The following is a 26,966-nucleotide window of genomic DNA, read 5'->3' as shown; positions in this document are numbered from 1 at the left end:
TAAAGCAGATAAAGGAGGCTAAACATTGTTGTCTTTATGAAAAGAAGACGAGCACACAGAGCTGGATTGCAATAAGAAAAATGCCATTTCAGTGAAGTGACATTATCCTTCCTTTTCCATTTACTTAGACAATCACCAATGAACCCCACACATAATCTCAGAGTGAGTGAAGGCAATCTTTTCTGATCTTTACGATGATTACGAAGATGTTTAGATGTGTAAATGGTGAAGGCCACATCAAGATATGAGAGAGGACAAAGAAAAGTTCTACTGCTAGAATAAAAAAAGGTACTTTTGGCATTCCTCTCCATCAAATTCTGTGGTCTGTTCTCCTGGGCCTGCTTTCTCTACCTCTCCGGGTGTGCCCATCCTGTTTCTCTCTGCCTGTGTCCCTCTCCTTTCTTTTTTATACTTAATCTGTACATTCCTATCCTGCATTGTGAGATTTTTCCTTTTCAGTCTGTCAAACATTTAAAGAAATTTCTACCTATCAATTAAACACTCTAGAAATACTCAGTGTTTAGATGACCCTGAGAAATCCCGGAGAGATCCTTAAAAACAAGTAAATAAACATGTGATTCTATACATGTTGTTTGAGGAGCTTGATTTGTGGAGTGTGGATGTGGTTTTAAGCTGACAGTGGTCAGCATGGAGCCCACCTGCTCTTCATCCAGGAGTACAAGGCCCACTATTACGATATTGATGTTCCCCCCAATCGTGCCATCTTTGAAGAGACTGGAGACCTTGAGAGCACACAAACAATTTATATTACATATTGCTCACTTTAGAAAATTCTTTTGTCCGCATTTGCTTTTTCAATGATTGATCCCAATGACAACATGTTCTGGCAAGTTATTGATCCAACCATTTCCTATAATCCACTTGTGCTCAGAGTGGTTCCTGCAAGGACTGCAGCAAATCCCAGCCCCAGGGAAGAGGTTCACTACAAAGTTACGGAAAATATATTTCTCACCAAAGTCTACCCTCCTTTTTCTGGAATACTCTCGTATCCTCTTGTAAAGAGACCATCATATTTTTACCTATGAATCCAGTTTATTAGCACCTTTTGAATCATACATTCTTGCGCTGTGTAAGTACATTTAATAGAGAGATCTGTGTCTCACCTTTCATAAAGCTGATGAGCCACAAAATAAAGCTGATGAGCCATACAATGAATTTATGGGAAAGGATAGTTGAACCTAGACCAATGGCAGAAGTGAGCATTTGTGAGCAGCACTATGGTTTCATGCCAAAAAAGAGTACTACAGATGCAGTATTTGCTTTGAGGATGTTCATAGAGAAGTACAGAGAAGGCCAGACAGAGCTGCATTGTATTTTTGTAGATCTGGAGAAAGCTTTTGACAGGGTGCCCAGAGAGGAACTGTATAAGGAAGTCTGGAGTGGAAGAGAGGTATGTTAGAGCAGTGCAGGACATGTGTGAGGACTGTACGACAGTGGTGAGGCGTGCTGTAGGTGTGACAGAGGAGTTCGAGGTGGGACTGCATCAGGGATCAGCTCTGTGCCCCTTCTTGCTTGTTATGGTGATGGACAGGCTGACAGACGAGGTTAGACAGGAATCTCCATGGACTATGATGTTTACAGATGACATTGTGATCTGTAGTGAGAGCATGGAACAGGTGGAGGAGAAGCTAGAGAGATGGAGGTTTGTCCTGGAAAGGTGAATGAGAGGGACCCAAGTGGAAGAGTGAGGTTATAGGGAGAAGAGATCAAGATGGTGGAGGACTTTAAGTACTTAGGGTCAACAGTCCAGGGCAATGGAGAGTGTGGAAAAGAGGTGAAGAAGCGTGTAAAGGCAGGATGGAACGGGTGGAGGAAAGTGTCAGGTGCGATGCATGATAGAAGAGTTTCAGCTAAAATGAAAAGAAAGGTGTAGAAAATTGTGGTGAGATTAGCAATGTTGTTTGGTTTAGAGACAGTGTCACTGAGGAAAAGACAGAAGACAGAACTGGAGGTAGCAGAGATGAAGATGCTGAGGTTTTCTTTGGAAGTGACCAGGATGGATACGATCAGGAATGAGTTCATAGAGGTTAGAGGTTTTGGAGATAAAGTCAGAGAGGCCGGACTGAGATGGTTTGGACATGTCCAGAGGAGAGATAGTGAATATATTGGTAGAAGGATGCTGAGTTCTGAACTGCCAGGCAGGAGGCCTAGAGGAAGACCAAAGAGGAGGTTTATGGATGTAGTGAAAGAGGACATGAAGGTATTTGGTGTGAGGGAAGAGGATGCAGAAGACAGGGTTAGATGGAGGCAACTGATTCGCTGTGGCGACCCCTTAAGGGAAAAGCCAAAAGGAGAAGAAGATCTGTGTCTCACCTTTCATTCGCCTATTTGATGGTATCAGAGAAGTTTGACAGCCACAACTACTGTTTCCAATTGAGCTTCTTATACTTACAGGGATATCTGACCATCAATCACATCATGTCTGGCTTTGAAAGTTGACTCCTGATCTCTGCTCTTGTTTCCTCTCTGTCTGTCTCACAAGTCCTGAGAATACCGCAGGTGCCACTCAGTACGACATCTTTATACCTTCAGGATCTCCCACATTCATTCCTTACGTTCCAGGTTTTTGCTGTTCCTCTGGACAGACTCATTTGTTGACCCACAGTTTTGATATGTTGCTGAACTTGACCAGGTTTCTGAGGCAATCACCACTTACAGATCTCCTGGAACACCAGTGTTTGATTGACTTTTAGAGTGAATCACTGCTATTCTAAGGCCTCATAAAAGAAACAATCCCGTTTCCATAGAGCCCCAGTGTTTTGTAATTCATAATATACAAGTGTTTTTTTTTTTGTAAATCAGTAATTACAAAATGTCTTTGAAGTCTTTCCAGCCTGCCGCTAAGAATACATAAATACTGGAATGGCATATCACATTCAATTTTCAACAAAATATTAAATAACCTTTTTAAGAACTACAAGAGCTGGCAGGTGGGGTAGGGGGCTGAGTGTTTTCTATGAAACTCCATACTCTATTTAGGTGACTTCTTTAAGGCAGGATGTGACTGACTAACTTGGTTTCTACTAAAGGGGAGTATGTTTTGAAAATAGACAGATTATCTTAGGATTTGTCAGTCAGTCATTAAGTAGCAAAATGAGCATGAAGGAATTTGCTTGCAGATCATCTGACAGGGACGAGAGGGATGCTGATCTCACCCAGATATTAGTTTCATGTTTTCAGATGTGCTCCATTGGATAAGTGAGAATGGAGGAATTGTAAAGTTAGTGAACACTGAGCTGAGGGGAACCAAAACAACTTTAAAATCTAATGTTTGAGAGATAAATAAAACTGCCATACCAGCAGGAATAAACCTCAGACTTTGTTCTGGCTACTGTTTTCAAATCCAGACACTGCACATCCCAGTAGTCATGAAAACAAAATCAGCCACGCTAAAGATCCTCTGCAGCTGTAATAAAAACTTCAAACAACACACTCAGAGTTACATACATGCTAATGATTAGCCAGTATGTTTTTCATGTTCACCGTTAGTCTTGGGTGGTCATATTCTTACAAATGAAGGTACAGCAGAGCCTGATTTACCAGGTGTTAGTTATTAATTTCAGTATTACAAAAATTTGCAGCTTGATCAGATGGTAGCTCGGCATGAAGAGTTGATTGATCTATTAACAACAAATATGAATCCAACAGTGGTACATGTGGTGACCCTAAAGGGACAAGCCTAAAGGAAAAGAAGAAAAAGTTGCACTATGGAAAACATTATCTGGAAGTCATTAATGTAAAGCTGTGGTGCCAGGCTCCAAAGAGAACGCAGAAAGAACTGTGAAGACTTTTTTTTCCAGTGTTACTCGGTTCTACCATTGTAATTGTAATAGATTTCACCTTACCATATTGAGCACAGTGAGAACATATGTGGTAATGTTCTCATGGCCATGGCTGTCCATCATTTTCCTGTCGACCACCACCAGCATCTCCACATTGAGCCTTTGGTTGTGCTCATTCTTCATGAACACAGCTCTTTTGTGCCTGGGAATGAACTTGTACTCATCCGGAAGGATAAAGACATCATCTCTTGGCGGTTTGGGCATGTCTGAAGAAGCCAGAATAAAGGATTTTTAGAGTGAAATTTTAACAAGCAATAACTTTTATTTGCTCTGCAAAAAAGATTCACTCTGTAGCTGCTGAGCTGCTAGTTGATCACTTTATGATTACACTTAAACAGTGTACTTATAGATACTAGATTTTTGTTTTTGTTTTTGACTCTTAATTCTGGAACCATCCTTGATGATTAAGTATACTGTTAACCTGATGTTATGGATAAGTGTAGCTTTCCTTTGCTCTGGCAGTGTTATGCTACCATTAAGTAAAGTATGCAACCACATTATGTGGTTGTGCAATAGAAACAGCAAGACAAAATCAAATATCCTGCATATATAACATTTGGACTGAAAGGTTTACATACTGAAAGAAAATCCATTTTGTTGCCAGAGACCAGCGATGGCAATTTTGAATGATGTCCAACATTCAATTATGTAAAAAAAACAAAACAAATTGTACTACAGTACACAGGTTTATTGTGAAAACCTGGCTTTGTTAACGCGGACAAAAGGAGATCCAACTCTGCCCTGCATTGAATTCTCATCTTGAAGCTAGGTCTCCTAAGATAAAAACACTTCACATGCCACATGAGGTCAATGGTGCAGATGAGCCACAGTAGTGTAAAACTAATGAGCTAATGCAACTTATGACAATAGCACCTCTGGTCAATGCTTCCATGTTTTTTATAGTGATGAAATTGTTCACCAATCACTGGCTGGCTAGTAGAAAGTTTACTTACATAGTTATACAGCAGGTGAGTGACTAAAGTGCCTTTTTGACTAAAGCATGGTACAGGTGGTCAGTGATGTCATCCCAATAGAATGTAAACATCTGTGTGTTTTCACAAGGGACAGACAGCTGGGGTTCTGCAGGGTAATGTTGGTGGTACCAGTCCAATCCCTGTCTGGCCTGTTAAATCTGACCCCTGTGACATCAGCAGTGTTAACCGATCCTGTGGTAATTTCTTGAGAGCAAACACTTGTCACAGTATAAAGTGAATATAAAAGATTTCCTTTTGCCCTTTGCAGGTCACCTCACTTATGTCGCCAAAAATGTCAACCTGAATCAAGATTGTCTTCAGAGGAAACAGTCATCACATGAAATACATATAAAAACCTTCTCTGAAAGTTTACTACTCTCAGGATGATTATCCAAAGAAATGTACGATTTGCCATGGTGATCAAAGGTTACAATTGGCAGACAAGTCGAAATGCATGCAGTCACCGCATGTCTGAATTTATACTCCACCCTGTTGTTAAGCCAGTAAAAACACAAATCTGTTCTTTCCCCATAACAAAACAGGAACTAATGATGTGTTCATGACAGCACATGTTAGCACAAAATGTGTGACTTTTAATGTGGTGTTATAGAATGATGCACCATGTTCTACTCTAACTGGGATCATGCAGGGGAATCTCTCAGCAATTAGAGAATGTAGTATTTGCATTGATTGCCATAGCATTCCAGGGTGGTGTCCCTGTGATCCTTTTACACCAACCACAGCCCTATGGAGCTTAATGCTGAGAGAGTTAACCAGAAATAACAAATAGAACTAGTATTTTCTTTTCTCCATGACACTGTTAATTCCTGAAAATTTGGCTAAACCTCTAGGGGATAAAACCACTAATTTAATAATAACTGGAAATATGAGAGTATGCTGTCAGTTTTTAAAAGTTTAAATCTGAGACCTATGATAAACGAAAACATTTTCATTCGGGGGTGTCATATGTTAAACAATGTCATTTGAGGAACTGAAAAGGGCAAAAATGACAACATGGGAATTTTCACAATGTCACATACTCTAATTTGACAACTTCCAGTTGAAACTAACCATCCCTGAGATGGGAGAATACAGCTGAGATTAAAGTCATCACCAAATCTTGTTGAAGTTTTAAAATAAATTATGTGGCATTACTCCAGAGCAGATTAATGCAGCTCTCCAAGTTATGCCTTTGAGATGTTAGTGCTACTTACACAAATTTAGTATGTCCGTTAGAATAAGGAAAATTAAAACCAACATACCATTAGTGGCAAGTTATCATAACACTGGCTGTGTGTGTGGATAAGAATGAGAAATTGCCCTTACATACATTTCTTCCGTCTCCCGCAGAAGTGTTGCCTCTGCTTCTCCCCATGTCTGTAGTCATCACGATGGCCATCACTGTTCATGTGGTGCCTGTGAGTGTTGCTGTTATCATTGTCTGTATGCCTGTGTGATGTGTGATGAGATGAATCTGCGGATCTCTTCTGAAGCAGCCGAGGATCGTGGGTCCTTTTTTCTGTCTGGGAGGCCCCATTGCTTTTGTAGAGGATGTGTGGCTGATGACTGGAGGGTGCTGTGAAATTCTCTCTGTGGGCAAGGCTGCGGGACACAGGTCTCAGGAAGTAGTCTGCATCCGTGGTTCTGATCAAACCTGACTAGAGGCAAAACAGAAGGTTCTATTAGCTTTGCAGAAACCAGTCCAAATGGGAACCCAATTTATGACTGTAACTATTATATACACCCAAGGGGTTAACTAAAACAATTTGGTCATTTATTACAAACAAAACAACAACATTCTTCAGTTTTAGCCTCCTGATTTGTCACTTGACCCCTCTTAACCCCAATGTGGTTCATTTGTTCATGTTCAACATCTGTTTTGCCATTCAGGGTCAGATGTTATCTCAGCAGAATCTAAATAGGACTGAGTTTCAAACAAAAAGGCTGGTGTAAGGATTGAAGGAGGAGGGATCATGATGGTTCTCAGGGCTTAAGCATTTCTTATTTGAATATATAGTATTATCTGATTAAAATATCAAGACATGCTTATTAAAAACATCTTCTGAATATAATTCACTCTTAAACTGCTGGGATGAGAGTCCCACCTGTGCCTTATATTTTTGATTTCAGGTAATAGGTTAAGGGAAAGCACAGCATAAATCTCAAAAGGTTCAATATACACTGCCTGTCGCCATCAAAAAAGGTCACACCCTCTCATATTTTGTTGGACTGCATTTAGCTTTGATTACAGCATGCATTAACTGGGATATTGTTTTGATGAGTTAATGCAATATCACAAGAGTTATTTCCATCCAGTGATGTGATATTTTTTCATATTTTTCATCAAGATCTTGCATTTATGATGATGGGGTCTGACCACTATGTAAAGCCATCTCCAGCACTCATTGAGATTCTTTTTTCGAAGAATCTCAACGAGTTTAAGGTCTGGACTCTGTGGTGGCCAATCCATGTATGAAAATTATGTGTCATGCTCCCTCAACCTCTCCCTCACAATTTTGCCCAATGAATCCTGACATTGTCCTCTTGGAATATGCCCGTTCAGGTCACGTCTATGTTCAGTAACAGTGTGTGTTCAAAGAATGAGATCAGCTGATTACTTGAATATACTGAATGACCAGGTTATTCCATCAATGGATTATTTCTTCTCCAAAGGCACAGGCATATTCCAAAATGACAATTTCAGGATTCATTGGGCTAAAATTATGAGGGAGAGGTTCAGGGAGCATGACACATCATTTTCATACATGGATTGGCCACCGGAGTCCAGACCGTAAACTCGTTGAGATTCTTTGAAAGAAGAATCTCATTGAGTGCTGGAGATGGCTTTACATAGTGGTCAGACCCCATCATCATAAATGCAAGATCTTGATGAATAATATGAAAAAATATCGCATCACTGGATGGAAATAACTCTTGTGATATTGCATTAACTCATCAAAACAATATCCCAGTTAACGCATGCTGTAATCAAAGCTAAATGCAGTCCAACAAAATATGAGAGGGTGTGAATTTTTTTGATGGCGACTTTTGTTTTGGCCAGGCAGTGTAGCTTTGCTTTTGTCCTTATGCGCTCTATCTCAGACACATGGAGATCCCTTTCTCCCTTTCTCCCGCCTCTCTATTTGTCTGTCTCTGTCTCTCCAAACATACACCACATCTGTGTTGACAGTCATCCGGCATGTGTTTGGAGTTTTACTGTTCTTGGCAGACACAACCGTTTCCTTAAAATACAGTATGTTTAATTGTCTAAACCTTTAACTGTGAGTAGAGTGTGAGACCCTTTGTCATTGCAGCTGCCCTTCTGTCACAAACAGACTAACACTGTAGCAGCGCTGAAGCTGTGTTTGGTCCAGGGTCAATTTATGTGACTGCATGAGTAAAGCAGAAAGAGGATGCGTGCATGGGCAGCAGAGCAACTTGAACTTCAAAGGTGGGAAGGTTAAGATCACAAATGTACATATTTGTGAATACTTTTGTACAAAAGTCCTGCAATCATTCCACCCAGCAGAAGTGGACTTCTGTCTGTATGTATTTATTTTCATTTCATTTCATTTCATTTCATTTCATTTCATTTCATTTCATTTCATTATCTATTTCTGGTCTCACTTTAAATGAGAGCCTGTTCAAACTGCTGTGGTTGTATTAAGCCCTAGATTTTCAAAATTATGGTTTACTCTTACAAATGCTATAAAAATATAGACGTTCAACTGCTGCATAATCTGACGCAAACGGGGAAAAGATCCAATGCAACTATTTCCATTCCTGGTATAATATAGTCCCATGTTGGTAATACTTGTTCAAATCCCACTGTTGACTTTTATGTCCTCACAACAAGTCAGTGAAGAACAGTTGTTTGTAGGTTTTTCCGTGTTAGGTAATGATCAATTCCCCCAGTATGGTAACTGACAAACAAAAGATGAGTAAACACAGCAATGGAGAAATGTTTTTGGAGACAAATTTACAGGTTGGAAGATTTTTGACCCAGCAGTTATTGAGATGATTATGATCTTTTAGACATATAAAAAAGCCAAACAAAAAAACCCCAATAGATTCTTCATAACAAAGTCAAGTCTTTGACAGTAATTGTTGCTTCATTCTTTGTTTCATATTCTGTGTTCCTCACCATTCATGACAATGTTAACAGTTAATAGAACCTGATATACATGCCAGTTTTCTTTGAGGAACAACTAGGGAGAGGGTGGAAATCCATTATGCAGAAAAAAAGAGAGTCTTGCAGTGCATTACCACCTTTCTCTGTGCTGTAGCTTGCTTGCCAATGGTCAAAAAATAATCCTCGTTGGGAACCCCAGCCAGGATCATTGGCTAAAATCACATGTGACAACTGGTGCGTGATCCTGTCATCTGCATGGCGGCCGTCCTAGTGCTGTGTAATCACTGGCAATTGTCATAATTTGGTGCCAAGTCAAGCCTCTGACCTGAGCTGCACTGTATTAACCTTGAAAAGTTCTCATGCAAAGAACCAATCCTATCTAGATGGGTGGTTTGTGTGAGCTGTGTTTGGGACTGGTACATGAGCGGGGCACTTCAGCCTCTCCCTGTAATATTTGACCAAAAGGTTTCTGCTGATATCTTTCAATCAGTAAAAAACTTTGAAAAAACTTTTTGTTAAACACTTTTACTGTAACCACAAGGAGACAGGGCAGATAAAGAATCCAATGATGGAAAGAGTGAACCATGGGACTAAACACCTACAGTCTGTAACCCTGACTCTTTAGTTAGGACTTGTTATATACACACTGTCATGTTCAGATATATATCAAGGATCATCTTGGGGTTAAGAGATCATCTGGTTGATGTTTCATCAGGAGAAGGTTGCGTTTAGTGTAAAAAGTGGGCTTTTTATACTGCTAACTCTAAGAAACTTCTGTAAAAAGAAAGTTCCAAACATGACTTCCCTGTCACTGCTGTTTACATCTGCATGTGACGCTACATTGTTAAGAGCAGTACCCTGATATGTTCACACACACACATTATTCCACAGTAAAATCCATAGGCCATAACTTTACAAGTGGTGCAAACTCATTCAAAGCATTCTAAATGTTAAGGATTGAGGCGTGTCAAAAAGCATAGATAAATCATGATTGCTTTGGATAGCTAAGGCTGCATTTCGGTATCTGCCTCTTTTGTCTCTAATCATCGCTCAAAATGTGTTACGCTCTTACGTTTATTTACAGGCTACGCACGTGATGTCACAGACAACTGAAGTAGTTTCAGAAGAATTATGAGTAACAATGTTAATAATGTAACCAACATATCTACTCAAAAAGAACATGACATTGTCATGTAAATAAAATGCCAGGAATCACAATTCCTGGCTACATGTCAATGGCCTGTGGTTCAGCGATCATTAAAGCTACTGACTCCACTTTAACTCTTCTGGGAATATGATGTCAAAGCATTTCCTGCATATCCGCTTTGGCCTCTTTTCTTAACATCAGCACTCAGGATTTTAGCCGTTCTGTTGTCTTTATGACAGGTAAAAAACAACATTCACTGGCTCTCTTATTAAGTCTGTCAAAAGGTTTTGCTGTGATATGTTACACAGATATTTAAACTGGAGGCCTTATTCTTTCCTGTTGATGTTTACTAGAGTATCTCCCCAAAATATATTATTATTCACTCTTTAAGATCACATGTTGTTAACAATACATCCTGCACTTATACAGTATATGTGCTAGAACTAAATACTGGACATGGATGCATTGATAATACAATCTGCAGATAGGGATGTACTATTTCTAAATTTAATGTTAATTCAGAAACAGAATGACAACTGTCTATTTCTTTACCACCTTACTTAACCTGTTAATCATTAAGTTTTTTTCATGACCTGATTATTTCTGTACTTTTCTATGCAGGGTTAAGGATGAGCTACTGGTATGTCTTATATTTGTGGCTACATCATCACAGGATGCACGGGTCGCACTCCAAACTCTTATTTCCTCTCATGTGAGCCAGCTGTCAAATTGGCTGGAATGAACTGTTTCTCCTCCAGATAAACTAATGCCCTTTGTTGTTGTTCTATGAATACTGTCTTTGTGTTTTCTCATCTTTGCTTCAGATATTCAATCCAGATATTGGTGATGTATTATAAACTGGTGCTGGTATGTTCTATGTTCTTCTAAATCATGCTAATTATAATAAATAGTGTACAGATTAAGCTTTTATTTGTCATGCTGCCTTTGTGGTTTTTATCCTTTGTTTAAGAAATTCTATCCAGATGTTGATGTTGAATTGTTAGCTTGTGTTGGTATGTTTTAAGTTTGTCTAAATCATGCTAATTATTATAAAAATGTGTGCAGAATGAGCTTTGATTTGCAAGCAGAAACGTCAGTAAAACTTGTTCAGAAAACCATCTGTAATAGTTGTAATAAATGATGATTTTAAACAAAGAAATATGTATTCTTTTGGTCTGCCCAAGCATAACAGGATATATAACCACATATAATCATTCAAATTTATTTAGGATAAGCCCCATGGGAGGAGCATCTCATCTTTGAAGGGTCCCACACAATCAGTACGTTATAACAGAGGAGTGAAAAGGATCCAAATATCTTTTATCCGTAAATTCTGCAGCTTTCAAATTAAAGCCTGACATCATGAAAACAACACGAATCCATTACTATACGTTATTTTGTAAGAAAACCACTATGTAAGGAGATAAGGTCAGCTAGCGCCTTTGCTAAAGAGTCAAAGTCATCAGAATACATACTGTGTCTATGAGGAGCAAATAGCAGTCATAAATTGCTGAAGCACTACTTGGGAGGGCGCTAAACAGCTGGACTCTCTGGAGTCAGATGCATCCAGACAAGCAGCGACAGGAATGATAGAGGGGGCAGGAGGGAAGGCAGGGAAACGGAACTGAGAGGTAAAGCACTCAGGGCATTACAAAGTGCACCTGACTGTGAGCTGTATATAGCTCTCCCCTTCATTCTGTCCACCCCTCTGAAATTTGCCAAAGCTAATGCAGAACAGAAGAAAACTAAAACTCACTAAGGCCTTCAATTTATTACTTTGGTTAAAATTTGCTATTGATTCTAATCCAAATATATGAGAAGCCTGGAAGGTTTAGTAACTAATAAACTTGAAACTTGAACTTATCATCATATCTATTATTCCATAACATTCCAAAAACAAACCATAACTTTCTATTGATTTTATTTTGACAGATCAGAGCACGTCATGACATTTTTACTGTTTCTTTGTTTTTGGTTCATTAAGAACTGGTTCCATGACTGCAACATCTCTAGGAACTGAAAGCAGGAACTTATTAGAAAATCAGGAATCATACTCTGACATCGCTCTTAATCAATTAGCTGCTTCATTTCAGGATGTACCTCTGACATCTGTTCACTGGCTGTTCTAAACACATCAAACAAACTGGGGGTCTATCAAATTGGACAGAAAATGTTCCAAAATTACTTCCAGTCTCACTTATTTTTTTTTAACGTAATCTGCTTTGTACAACTGAGAAATAGCACAAGTGATTTTAGCAAATAGTAAAGTTGGTGACATTCCTTCAAAATTATTTGACTGATCCAAATGTATGCTTTGAAAATTGATGTTAGCAAAATGCCAAGACCACACTGCCTGCTTTTCAAAGCTTCATCACATCAATCAACTATTTTCATATATTCCTGGAAATCCCAGCAGTGAGACGAGTCTGTGGCATTCTATTATTATTTCTACTACAAGGCCCGAGGCAAGAGCCACACCCATCCTTTTACAAGAGGAAATACATGACCTACAGGTGATTTATACTGGAGAAATCTTAGCATTTCCCTTTGGTGCAAACACAGGTGTACATTAGATGTATGTGTGAAATTTGATTAGGTAGATTATGTATATAAGCAAAGCTCAGGGGCAATGAAGTAGATTTCAGATGTAAAAATAGACAGAAACAGAGCTAGAAGTTTCCCTTATTTGGTGTTTATTATATTAGCATGCGAGAGACAGTTATGTAATATTTGTAAAGAACATTTACTGAGACATACACTGAGGAAAGGAATAGTCTTCAAGCTGTATAGGACTCCGCTGTTATGCTTTCTGTTCTATATTACCATCAACCTAAACCACGTGTACTGTATGTGCACAGAAAAATGTTTTGTCAGTATGTAACTGAAGCAAGCAGGTAACTGTTTCCAGTTTGCGGTAGACAGACTACTCTCCAAATTCACAACACGTAGACTCAACAGTCACGCTAGAGGCTTAGTAGGGCTGTATTAAAGCACATCAGTGTACTAACATTCTCACAACTGTAAATGTTCTTAACTTTAACATGCTAAAGTTAAGGAAATTTACCGTTTTCCTTATTTAATAACTCCCCAACATATTAGTACCTTAAATCAGCATGCTACCATGGAATTAGTATTCATTTAACAATATCTAAGAACAATTTTTTGACCCTATGATTACCATATACAGTATTACAAGTTGAGGCATCACCAAAGTAGTGAGTGTTTTTCCTCAGGGGAAGAAATCTCTTTGCACATTTTAGTTCTAATCTATGCAATAGATTTTGAGATATTTTTTTTTAGTCTGGAGCAAAGAAGTGGTGAAAGAGGAGGGCTGACACACAAACCTGACTATCCCGAGAACCATATGGCAAAGAAATCCCACATACAGAGAAAGAATAATGATTCATTCACCCCCCCCCCCTCCCCAACTCTCTCGGTCTGATAAAAGCCAGACTAAAGAGGATTACGCTCCAGCATTAAGTCAGCACAAAGGAGGACCAGCTTTATGATCTCCTCCTTCATGTGTGTCACTATGCAGATTTTAAAATCCAATGGCAGATCAGCAGAGTCAGTGGGACTGGTCTGCTTCTCATATTCCACATGATCTTCTAAGAATAAAATTTTTATGGTTGACCTCTCTACTATCTGCAAAGTGGGGTTACCCACTGTACAAGATGCCTTTAAACAGGCAACTATCATACTGTAGGTTTCAACACTATGTGCAAGAGACGGAATAGTGATCATTGTCGTATTTGATCATGTCTCTGTGTCAGCAAGTCTCATTGCATCCCTCAACCAGACCTAATAAAATATGAAACACTGGCTGTCACAAATGACTAATATTAAATCATGCAGAATAACAATCTATATGCAAAAAAAAAAGTGTTTGACATTGGCAGCAACTACACATCATAAAACAATACTGAATATAATAAATCAAAAAACATGTCACAGAGTAAAAAGTTATTAAAATAAAGATCTCGCTGAATCATTCCTTCATTATTACACTGACTAACATCTTGTCCCTCCCATGTTTGTATTTATTAGTAAGCTGTGAATGTGTTATCTAACTAATATAGCTTTTTGTGGAGTGGGTCTCGCTACGTGTTATTTATGGGTCAGGCTGATTGTGAAAACATAATTGCCTTATCATATAACATTTTTCAAAAAAGAAAAAGGTAACGGCAATGATTTCGTCCAAGCAGTACCATGATACAGTTTAAGCCAAACACTCTCACTGATACACCTATTGATCCTGGTTCCTCTAGTCAATATTTACTTTCCTCCTGCCAAATAGAAACCTGACCAAAGTGCAAGGTCTCCTATGAGTTCTCAGGTGGCCTAGTGAACTTTGCTGCTGGGTTTTGACCAGTCATACTGGTGTAGTGGTATAATCTGGAACATCAACAAACAAAATCTGCATGGCTACATCACATCTTATATTTGGTATTTAGGTCACATTGTAAAAGCCCTTACAGTGGCACTCATGCTTTGTGAGAAACTGTCTTCTGCTTTCCCCCGGAGTCTTTCTGCATGCCGATCTGACTTTGCAGTTTCATACTTTGTAATAAAAAAAATATACACTTGAATTCATGCACTGGCCTTAGATGTGATAACCACAATCTCCACAACCAAAGAGCTTCTTTCACTGACAGTAACACACATAAACACACACGCATCCACACACACATATGCATACACATAAGAAGATTCAACCCTGAAGGTGTGTGTCTGTCTAGGGGTTTTTTAAAATGGCAAATCTCAGACACAGCAGTGGTTCTCTAGTAGAAATATAAATAAAAACCCATCAAAGACAAAATCACTGAAAGGTCATACTAAATTGTTTAGCTAAAACAGCATAAAAAACAGTAAAAATAATTGATTTTGTTTTCTTCTACATTATTCAGCATGCAAAACTTCTCTGAGTGCTCTCAAAGGAAGAACTGCAAGAATGGGCTTAAGTTTACATTTATCATGGAGTTTTTGTGCCTGCTGCCTGCTGACGCCAGTGACTTGGGCTCTAACCGAACATGTGTGTATGTGAGCTCAGGACTGAGAGGATTAGTGTGTATTCATAAAGCCTTTTGTTCTCTAGTCCAGCCTGCTTAGAGGACCAGTTCGGCACTTGGGGTCCTGAGCTGCTTCACTTAGGCTTAATGTCATTCTTACAGTAATGTTTCCCTTACTTTCAAGCAGAAGAAGAGGACCACCAAGGAAAAAAATTGTGTTCGGCCAATGTTCATGGAACAAATGTCAATCCAGGGTTGTGACTTAGAATTTGGACAATTACCAATATTAGGCCCCATCTTGATCCTGACGTTTGTCTGAGAAAAACTAGATGTAGAGGAAAACAAATAGAAACAAAATTAAATTTACTTCCTAAGCACCATCAGGTGAGCTGGTCCAAAGTTCCCACACTCAGTCTAACAATAAATATATTTAGGTCTCAGTTTATTACTTGTGTGATTTTCAATGTGTTGAATATAATACATACACTACTCAGATTATTTTGATAAATAATCTATCTGATGCATTTTGTACACATTCAGTTCCCTTAGGTGCCAGCTGTGGTAGATCTGCAAATATGATTTCTCTTGAGTCAAGGTCCTCATAATACCCATGCAAAAGACATCAGTTAGCATTAATGTATAACCATCTGCAGATGTTGCCATAGAAGCTGGTTAAAATACATTACTTATTATAAAAGGCCAAAATATTATTTTGATATGCATGTCATGGGGATTTTCTTGGCCGATTACCCAAACTGAATGAGATGAACAGACTAACATGAGATGATTGTAATATGAATTTAATGAGATAGAACTCCTGATGAATGGCAGACAGGGGGAAGAAATGCCTATACATCACTTGTCAGGGTGTTTTTGGAAGTTTGGAAGATTTTCTTATTTTCTTTCCAGTGTCTGATTGTTGCCTCCATCAAGGAGGATCAAGCAGGTTTTTCAGATTCGGCATGACTAGTGCTTCGCTAGTGCTTTGTTTACATAATCGGGTGTTAAAGGACGTTTTAAAGTTCTTAAATGTGGCTTCAAGGCTCACTGTTGTTTCAAGATCAATGATTTACAATCCTCACTTGACAGCACTATCAGACAGCTGCTCTCAAAGTACAAGAAACGTCAAGACACTGATGGAAACACGTGCCAAACCATGTCTGACTTATCCAAGCAATCTGTTTTATCCACATCCTACCACAGACTAACATGCTCAGACTCACCATCCCATTGCATGTGGACAGTGCCACAGAGGAGTTGACCTTTGACCTCAGTGATCCCTGGTAAAAGCAGAGGTTATCCTGGTGGTAGGCCCTCAGGCTCTTGGTGCCATTTTTTCCCAGGACCTGGATGGTGAAGCCAGGTGCAATCAGGCTGTGTGAGGCCTCCCTCAGCTCCATGTGGAAATCTTGCCCCAAGCCACTCAGGCGGAAGTGGACCGTCGTGCTGCTATCAGCATTTGATGGGTCTGTGTCTGTGGTCAGGGATCTGCGTTGCCTTTTGCGCTGGTGGTGGGAAACTTCGTGAGTGATGTAAACACCTTGGTGGTTGACCTCATATGGACATACAATTGTATATTCTAGATGAGATATGAGCATAGAAGAGAGAAAAATGGAAAACGTAAGAGTTGGATGTGTAAAACATTTGCAAAATGGGAAGAGAATTACATTTTAATATATCATTGTTGATGTTTCTGTGAATATAACTTGGCAAAAATAAAGAACAATTTGGTTAGTTCTCACTAATGTACTATGTCAATACCATTTAGTGTGATATGTTGAATCAGTAGGCACCTGGGGTAAAAGACAACAAAAACCTAAAATGATAACCTTTACCCTCTTATGTACATTTTCCTTGACCAGCCACGTACATTTTTTGTTGGTCGGGGTCAAGGAAGAGTTACAAGAAAATTAGTTTAGATAATTCAAACTCAGGCTCTTTAGCACAGAGTGAATCATGTTTGACCAAGAGTTTTAATAGAATTTTTTTACTATAGCTCAGGCTGCAACACGGCTGGTCATAAAGGTAGCTGGTGGCAGGTCACAGGCCTGGTCCATTAAATGTCTAACAGCACTGCGGCCACAGAGACTAACGGGTTCTCCTCCAAAGGTCAGATGAGAGAGCTGATTCCTAAAACTACACCCACATTGTTCTTCAGAAGGACATTGTATCATCATAGATATCCATCTACTACCCACTAAAAGAGGGCATCATATTTCGGATTCAGGAATGTCATTGGATAATTTACAGGGTATTTGAGGCCTTGCATTCTGAACGTACAAAAAGTGTGGAAATAAATTGTTTTTAGTTTATCTTATGGCTGAAGAGTTTCACAATAACTTTTGTTACTGTGGTGAGGCCTCAGTGGTACTAATGGGAGCCTGGTACCATAATCTATCACACACCAGGAAACATATTATAATTTTTTAACATTTTCTGCGTGAATAATCACAAAACAAACAATTAAAACAATGTCATATTTTTTTAGTAACAATGTTGGGTGTGCTGTCCATTAGAAATGTATGCACTGCTGCAATGAGAAGGTGATACGTGTTCTATTTAGCAGCTTAAGTGTACAGAAATAACAGCAACGTCGGACTTACAGTCAACGAGAGCCAGTCTCAGTTACTGTACAGTATGACCTGCTTTGGCAAACTAGAATAATGAGTAAATATAGCTCAGCGACAGACATGTTTTGGCAGTGGTGCAACAAGCAGGGTGACAGACGGTGCGTCATCACTGGCAGACCGAATGCACGAGATTTGAACTTTGCTATTTATTTACGAATAACAACCCACAACAACAACATGACAAATACTTATTAGCTGTTGCATTTATTTAAAGCATTTGATTTAAAACCTTGCATTAGCATGGCTGCACAGGCATTGGGTGGTCACAGGGGGGAAATATCTGATGCTTGAAGAGTAACAGGACTGCAAAGAGCAAACACATATTTCAAGTGTCAAGACTGTTCAGTGCAGACACTTAGGAGGAACCAGAAAATGGTCTTCACCATCTTTGTCATTTTGTCCATCCTACCCCCAACACACACAGTTACAACCAGTCAACTGTGTTTGTTCCGCCCTAACTCAAAAACCAGCTGCAGTGACCCATGTCTGACAGTATACAAACAAAGAGCCTGCGGGAACAGCGCACAGGCGCAGGCACGAACACGCACAAGACACACACACTCACACACATAGACATACACACATATCATGTCTGATGGACTGAGACAAGATCTTCAGTAGGGTAGTTTGTTGGTTTAGAGGCTCCTGAGTGCCATTAGTACTGATAGGGGGCTCTAACCAATGGGCGCCTTGGCTTAAACTTAACAAAAGAACATGTGAACTCTTTCCTCACTCAGCATCGCTGTATGAATGCTAAACACATTAACACTGAGCAAGAGTTTTTAAAATACTAGCTGTGAGATGATCTGAAACAGAACTGAAGGCTTAAATTCACTTCTGTTTCAGATCATCGCCATATGTCCCCAGAGAAAGTCTTGATGTTTGTTTATTTGTTTACGGATCTGGTTTTCGTGGTAACAAAAAAAAATACAAAAAAAAGAATGAAAGAATCTGTGGGAAATTGCAGTGCCAAACATTTGCTGACTCAGCACACCACATGGGGTTATATCCTCAAACTAAGACCAGATGAAGGTCTGGCACTTACTTCATGCACTAATTACTGCAATGACAGTGCAGCCATGGCGTGAAACAGTACATCTTCACTGAGAGCTCTGGGGACACCTCAATTAATAAAAAATCATAAAACGGTGTTGACATCAGGAAGCTATATTCATTAAATAGTTCTTTGATGTCACATATTGATGCTATTATCTAAAAAGCTTATTGTTCATAAAGTGCTCCAGAAACAGTTAGTATGCACAAAGCCCACAGTTGCTATATTTTGCAGTGGAGTCCAATTGAGCTCAACTGGAGCAGCCTGCATTGATGGCTCTGTGTCAGGCTGCAGGCTGCCCCCTAGCGGTGAAGAGAGGTAACACAGCACAGGTGAGCGGCGTTAGATGCCGGTCGTCAGCGGGACAATGGGGGATGACTTGATTTTTAATATTTTAACATTGGATAAGAAAGCATACACGGATCATCAACTGACTCTCATAAGGTAAACGTTACCATAGTAACACAAACGCTAATGACACGTGCACAAAAAAAAACACACACACCCAAAAACACTCAGCATACCTGTGTGTTGAGGTAAATTAAGATGTCTGAGCAGAGTAGATGCTCCGCGGGGAGATTCATCCCTGTGATTGTTATTGTTCAACAGCACACTCTGTAAGGAAGGAAATGCAGACGTGCTTTACGTATCCTGCAGAATATCACGGAAAATAATTGGCACTCATGTGAAGTGTTGACAACTTTATGTGCGCACAGGGACGGCGGATACAATGCAACAGACTTACTTTGCTCAGTGTGAAAAAGCAAAAGACATGGAGAAGAAGAAGCAGCGTCCTGTGTCTCCACTCCGCACAAATCTGCAGGAAAGCCATCCCTGTGGGTCAACTTTAGGTAAAAAGCTGTAGCTCAAGTCACACAGCCACTTGCCAGCAAATCCCAGCAGCTCCAGTACACCAGTCCAGCAGCAACAGCAGCGCACTTTTGCAGAGCCTGAGGTGAATGAAACATCCACGAGTTTCAGATGCAGGCTTCTTCACTTTGTGGCACTTTGGTTTCCATTCAGCTCCAGGAATTACCGGACTTAACTCGCTTGAACCCACATTCTGTCTCCCGGCAAGTCATTTTCTTTTATTCTACTCAGACAATCCGACCAGTATCCAACCTCTCTCTCTCTCTCTCTCTCTCTCTCTCTCTCTCTCTCTCTCTCTCTCTCTCTCTCTCCCTCTCTCTCTCTCTCTCTCTCTCTCTCTCTCTCTCTCTCTCTCTCTCTTCTCTCTCTCTCTCTCTCTCTCTCTCTCTCTCTCTCTCTCTCTCTCTCTCTCTCTCTCTCTCTCTCTCTCTCTCTCTCTCTCTCTCTGTCTCTCTCTCTCTCTCTCTCTCTCTCTCTCTCTCTGTCTCTCTCTCTCTCTCTCTCTTTCTCTCTCTCTCTCTCTCTGTCTCTCTCTCTCTCTCTCTCTCTCTCTCTCTCTCTGTCTCTCTCTCTCTCTCTCTCTCTCTCTCTCTCTCTCTGTCTCTCTCTCTCTCTCTCTCTTTCTCTCTCTCTCTCTCTCTCTCTCTCTCTCTCTCTCTCTCTCTCTCTCTCTCTCTCTCTCTCTCTCTCTCACATATTCTCACTCTGCCTCTCCCTCTCTATCTACCCAGTGAACCCCGCGGATCATTTTGACTCCCAGTGAAATCATGTGGCTGTCTTAAATAGGCCGCGTCTCGTCTTGGCAGCAACAGACTTCTAGGAAAATCGCTCCGAGTCCCACTCTGTGTCCCCTGGGAGCCTGCCGAGGGAAGCACTGCGCACAGGACTGGCTGAGGACTGTGTGAGTTTTCAGGAGCGGGTGTGGGTGTGGGTGGGGGGGAGTGGTGGTGCAGCCTGCAGCCAATCACATCTGACACCTGTGCTGAGAGATGAGGTTTGTAATCTACCTCTCAGGTTGCAGGAGGATGAGCAAGAAAAGAAAATGGTTAGAAGGGTCTGTTTTAAAATAACAAACAAAAAAACCAGCTCCTCTTCCTACTTATTGGAGCGAGACTTATATCTTAACCCATTATTAATATAACCCATTTTTATGGAGCTTAAAGGTGATCTGGAGATTACACCCTGAGACGGGTTATCTGTAATTTGTGATGGATTACAGTTTGAAATGTAACCTTTGACTGTGTTTAATCCTCTCGTCATTCTCCCATTCTCTCTCCTGTATTCCGCAGCTGCACTGATAGGCTGCGTGCCAACAAACTCCCCCCAATCATTCATGGAAGTGCTTAGCAGTGTGGGAGCCAACAGATTGGGAGCGCTTGTTTCATATTTCTGCAGCATTTCATCCCTCCTAAAAGCAAACCAGATGAGTTCTCTGTTCTGCTGCAGACGAAATAAATGTGTCACAGTTACCAGTGTGATCTTTCGGCACCAAGTCAGAACATCAGAGAAGGGAATAGGAATTGATTGTAAACAGGCTGGTTAATCAAGTTCACTCCTTTTTTTTTTTTAACAAAACCCTCTGCTCAACATGTGTCCATGTGCAGCAAGCAGAAGACAATGTTTTATGTCTTTAAATTAAGATAAATGAAATCAAATGTTAGGAACTTTTTTTTTTTTTTTTTTTACAAAATATAAATTAGTTTGTCAACATATCTGACATCTATATAGGTTGGACAAAAAATCAGAGGTCAGCACAGCAGCAGATACCCATTTAGTTTTTAATTTGGAATATAACCAGAGCATCTCATTTCAGCCTGATAGAGAGGTGCCACGACAACAAAGGCTGCACAGAAAAGCAATACAGAACCTCGGCTCTCTGTGACATTCTGACCTTTGGGTTTGTGTGTTAGTGTTTAATGCATCCTGTAAACAGTCTGAGTTGTGTTAGATATATTGTCATACACGGAGGATTCATTTGTTTCAAGAGTCAACGAGGGAATAAATGAGATAATAAATGAAACCTCATTGCGGCTGATTCTTGTACAGTGCTTACTTCCAGATTTTTGCCGAACTTTGGTGATTCTGGGTTTAATCAGTGATAAAAGACAATCCTTACCATATGTATGAAGGCTCAGGAAGACTTTACAGTGTCAGCTGCTGCTGAAATAATATCACCCCTCCCATCCTCCTGCATTGATACATTTCACACACCCTTGATGTACACACACTGAAATTCACTATTCACTCCACACCTATGTGTCTGTTAAGCTGTTAATGAAAATATATTGTTTTTATCTTATCAAATCTTCACTAAATGTTTAGAGAACAATGTCCAAAGCTTTGACTTAAAGCAGTTTGACAGCTTTATACAATAAGGCTCAAGAGACAGTCTGACGGTACTGAGCATCATTGTGTGGGGTGAGCAGGTAAAGTTAATTGAGAAATAAAGATGCTGTAATGTTTGAAGAGGTTGAGCATTAAAACTATTTCAAAGTGAGTTGGTTGCTTCTAAGTGATATGACCTCTGAGCCTCTGAGCTCATACCTGCCAGTCTGTCTGTTTGTTTGTCTCCTTGCCTGTCTCACTTGTAGCTCAACTGTTTGCCTGCCTGGCTGTTTTCAATAACATCTGTGAAATGTTGAAAGACAAAGAGTTGGCGTATAAAAGGATCTGATTCCTTCCCATGCATGTCTTCACTGAAGCATGCAGTGTCACACATATAGTTGTTCAGTTTTCATTAGGTCAGCTGCACAGAACAGTGAGATCTAAGCAGTTTTTGGATCTACAATGAGAAATAAATTCACTAGAAGAAACATCAGCAAAATTTAAACCTCTGTGAAAGTTAATGGTTTCTGTTTCCTATGTGGATTGGATCAACAAGACACCCTACATTCAATAATGAACTTGAGACATGATGTTTTACAGATTTGTTTCACCTTTGGATAGGTGAGCTTCTTCCTTCTGTTTTTGATCTGCATGGAACCAGTTAGCTGGCTGTTATCAGTAGCACCATGTTTACCATACATATATGAGAGTTTTCTTAATTTTCTTACCTAAATTTCAGCAAGACAATAAATGCATGTATTTTCCACAAATGTCAAAAAATTATTGAAAAAAAAGTTTTTTTCCTCAATCTCTTCAGTTAGTTTTCACTCCGTAATTAGCTGTCTAAAACTGCAGCAAAGGTGACATATTGGTGAGAGTGCATGAGAGCGCACGCTTGTGGTGAGAATACACATGTGTTTGTGCATGCTCTCATAACTCATGTCTTGTGCGTGTACATACACCTGTACATGTGCTTGTGTTACAGTCATTGTAAATGTGTGTGTGTGTTTGTGTGTGTGTGTGTGTGTGTGTGTGTGTGTGTGTGTGTGTGTGTCTGTGTGTGTGTGTGTGTGAATAGAAATGTGACAGCAGCTGTAAAATTCCTCTCTGAGCATCACAGAGGGGAGGCTGATGGGAACTGACAGGAAGCAGGAGTGAAGGGAGGTGGGAGAGGAAGATGAAGGTGGAGGAGAGTTGGTGGTTGCCAGCTAGTTTGATGATTGAAAGTTCAGACAGGCTTTGCAGAAATACTGTACTACTGTTGAAAAATACTGATGCCTTGACTGTTATTGTCTTGACCTCATTGAATGCAATACATGCATGCTCCTTGGATGTATTGGCTCACAGTGAATAAACATTTTTCCCTAAATATTTGCAGATGGTGCTGAAGATTTTTGTTTTTTCTTGAATATTTAGCTACTGCAGGGGCTACTTCCTGCAGCCCAGTTTCTATTTCACCTTAGGTTTTGAAAAGACTATATATATATATATATATATATATATATATATATATATATATATATATATATATATATATATATATATATATATATATATATATATATATATATATATATATATATATATATATATATATATCATTGTATTTTAAAGTAAAGGTCAAGAAAATCTATAAGATAAAAGACGATAAATTTGCTAGTAAAAAAACACACAATTCTATAACTCGTATGATAATGGTTTGAAAATAAACCATGCAAACATAGAAGCTATACGGATCTCATTTGTTGGAGTCAAAAGAGAACACAGTTTATTATTTTCACAAAGAAAGAAACACATCATCAGGCATGCAATAAGGGGTTTATTTAAAATTCTCCACTAAGAAGCAAAAGTGGAAAGAACTGCTATTGTAGATCCACGGATATAAAACAGAAGAACAGACAACTCGCCCATAACCTTGTGACAGCAACCAATCTGAATCCTGAACGATTACGTATGAGTATCAACACAAATCAGGATGTGTGAGGGAGTAAATGTAAGGACAGTTGCCTCCTCAGAGCCAGAAGTAAAATTAAAATCAGAGACTGTTGGCTAGCATGTGTGATCCAAAAGATCCAAGGAGAGTCGATGAGGATAAACAGAAAAAAAACTGTCAATGAAGTATTTTTCAGGTACAATAGTTGTCTATGTGTTAGAAAGGTGAAGGTACAGGAATTATTTTACATAATTATTTTTCTTCCTTTTTTTTTTAGCATACAGCACTTTTCAGCACCAACCAAAAGAAGGACATCCAAACAAGTTATAGGTCTGCAAAAAAGTTTCTTGACTCTTCAGATCCCCTTTTTTAAACTTATATTTATGATGCTGTAAATCCTGATGATGGTTATTGTAGAAATGAACAAAAGACAACAAGTCAAACATATATTGTAAGTTTTATTGTCTGGCACTTGCATGTATGAAATACAGGTAGTCCTCAACCTACGAACACAATTGCTTCCGAGAGGCTGTTCAGAAGCTGAAATGTTATTTCAAAAGTCGTTATTTATTCAATTGCAATCTATATTACCATTGGAGGTCATTTAAATACTACTCAAAATATGAAAATGCCATCCCCTCAGACTAGTAAACAAAATACAACACTGTATTACTGTAACATAACTTTAACATCTCTACTTCTGCTGAATAAATTCTATTCTCGGGGGTGTAGAGGTTAAGCTAAGCTTTAAACCACTGAGGTATTCCACAACTTAAGCCAGGGGTGTCAAACTCATTTTCCCCGAGGGCCACATCAGCTGTCCTCAAAGGGCCAGACGTAACTAATAAATGTAACTAAATGTAACTCAATGTAAACTAAATGTAACTACTCCTTAATGTTAAATAACTCTAATGTATTACTTATTCAAGTTAAAATAAAATTTATTTTTAGACACTCTGACCTTTCATGCTCTTGCGGGCTACATAAAATGATGTGGTGGGCCACATTTGGCCCGCTGACCTTGAGTTTGACACAAGTGACTTAAGCGAATGAAACACTGATGCACTTCCTGGTTATCAAAAGTCCGACATGACACTTAATGTTTGATAACTGAATTTTTTCCATTAAGTTTCTCAATTAACTAGACCTATAGTTAACATTAAATAGCAACACATTCAGTGTACAAAGTTCAGTACAGATAATGTCAGTTAATTCTTCTGGGCAGGAACTGAACCCGGCCAACATTGGTTCCTACATCATTTAGCTCCTACAGCGGAACAATCCTGTCAATGACAATTTTTTTTTACAGCAAGCCTATAGTCTACATCTAGCCACTGCAGGCTTTAACTTTCAGCCTGACCTGAATTTGTCAGCAGTCTAGATGTTTGAGAACCTCCCCATTCACATAAATACAGTACATTGTGTGTTTGTTCCATGCTCAGGCATTGGCAGAGATGGGGATAAAAGAAGGATGGAATGCTACCGATGACATGCCAACAGGAAAGATGAAAAAGCCACATGAAGTCCGACATCAGACTCAAACTGTTCACTTAGTCTTTTATTTGCTGAGATATTTTGACATGATGTGTGAAATCTTAATCTATGTGGTGTTAATGTTACACGGTTCGGCATGGGTTGCAGTAGGAAAGGGAACTATAGTAGTTGGATAAAACACCGCTTGGTCATCCATATGTACAAATGGTTGTAAGGTGGATATTCTTACCTTGAGGACTACTTCTCTTGTATGTTGATTTTCTGAAACAAAACTACTGTAGCTGTATTACATGAACCAGTTGTAAATTAGGCCAGTTCTATTTGTGGGCTACAACAGCAAATCACTAAACCCCCAGGATCTTGGTGGTAGAAGCAGACTGTTAGTTCAAATGTTCACACCAGTGGAAAGCTGCACTTGAAATTCTTTACTGTACTGCCTCACCCCATCCCCTCTAAATAGCCTCCACTGAACTAGGTAATATATTGGATATGGCTGAGTGAACCAAGCATTAGTCTTTGTAATAACCACTGATTAGTGAAGCTATTGTGCTGATGTCAGTACTCTACATCTGAGAAATGTTGCTGTTTGGGAGGTCTTGTTCTGACCCTGTTTGATCACATGAGCAGTGATAGTTCACTTTCGGACATGACACTAGATGAATCTGACATATTCCTGATTAATCTGATTTATAGTGGTAATCTTTTTCTTTGCAAGTAGTGGTTAAGACTATTAATCCAATCAGTGGCTTATTATTTTCTGCAACAAGTGTCTTATGAAAATACTGGTTATGATTTGAGTGCATGCTGTTCCTTTGCTATGACGTTAGTGTAAATGTTTTACATCACAGTTTCCCTCCTGCAAATAATTATGTTGAAATTTACTTAAAAGTTCTGGTATAAACTGAGGAAACTCATAACTGCAACTGAAATACATCGAGTAGATTATTTTATTCGTTTTCTTTCCTTTGCACCTGTACATTAAAGGGGAACAATTAGCTAACACAGAGACTCTTTGTGGGTTTGAGTGGCCGAGAGAAAAATGAAGGCCTGAAGAATTGTGTTAATTATTGGTAGTCATCTGTATTTGATCAGTGGGGCAGAAAGAGCATCTCTGGAGGGGTGAAACCTAAAAACAAAGTGGCTAGTCTTATGACACTCTGCAGGGGTGAGAGCCTGCTAAAGTTCACCACCTCTGTATTGTGTAAGCAGTCCTGTTATAATACCTTCATCTTGGCAGGGAACCTTTCATTAGAGATGTTAGATGAAAAGTAGCCTATTTGAATGATTTTTTAAAAATCACAGTTGGGTATAAACTTATTTGTCTTACATGATTAATACATGTATAATATGTGAAGAAATACTGACCCAGTAATCCCCAGAAACTGTCCTTTAATCTTGCAAAAATCTAGAGTGAATGTTATGTTAGTCTCAGTTGCATTGCCAAGATTTGCCTCCAGTGCTGTACAGGAAGGTGGAGGAAGGTGTCTTTCAAACATTTGCATGTCTGGAAACTGGTACCAGAGCCCAGACAACCC

General features: G+C 39.3%; 1 protein-coding gene and 1 long non-coding RNA gene across 3 annotated transcripts in view; one reads left to right on the top strand and one right to left on the bottom strand.

Moving 5' to 3' along the window:
- LOC137602040 (A disintegrin and metalloproteinase with thrombospondin motifs 16) overlaps positions 1-19,693 on the bottom strand; it is a 57,067-nt gene extending 37,374 nt beyond the window's left edge. The window contains exons 1-6 of one of the 2 annotated variants that reach the window (XM_068324587.1): positions 19,555-19,693; positions 19,334-19,424; positions 16,349-16,704; positions 6,168-6,495; positions 3,867-4,069; positions 660-743 (exon numbers count right to left, since the gene is read on the bottom strand). In XM_068324587.1, coding sequence (XP_068180688.1) covers positions 660-743; positions 3,867-4,069; positions 6,168-6,495; positions 16,349-16,704; positions 19,334-19,424; positions 19,555-19,641 — 1,149 coding nt within the window. In that variant the 5' untranslated portion in view covers positions 19,642-19,693. Of the gene's footprint in view, positions 1-659; positions 744-3,866; positions 4,070-6,167; positions 6,496-16,348; positions 16,705-19,333; positions 19,425-19,554 lie in introns of those variants that run through there. The other variant, XM_068324589.1, reaches the window with a different exon arrangement.
- Positions 19,694-19,753: 60 nt separating this feature from the next.
- LOC137602041 (uncharacterized) lies at positions 19,754-23,237 on the top strand. The gene is made up of 3 exons (XR_011037123.1): positions 19,754-19,882; positions 20,411-20,580; positions 20,969-23,237. It is a non-coding gene; the product is annotated as an uncharacterized lncRNA (long non-coding RNA).
- The last annotated feature ends 3,729 nt before the right edge of the window (positions 23,238-26,966 follow it).

This window comes from Antennarius striatus, chromosome 9, assembly GCF_040054535.1.
Source record: "Antennarius striatus isolate MH-2024 chromosome 9, ASM4005453v1, whole genome shotgun sequence".
Classification (NCBI taxonomy): Eukaryota; Metazoa; Chordata; class Actinopteri; order Lophiiformes; family Antennariidae; genus Antennarius; species Antennarius striatus.
Note: the sequence above shows the minus strand (reverse complement) of the source record. Positions and strands in the feature narration are given on the sequence as shown.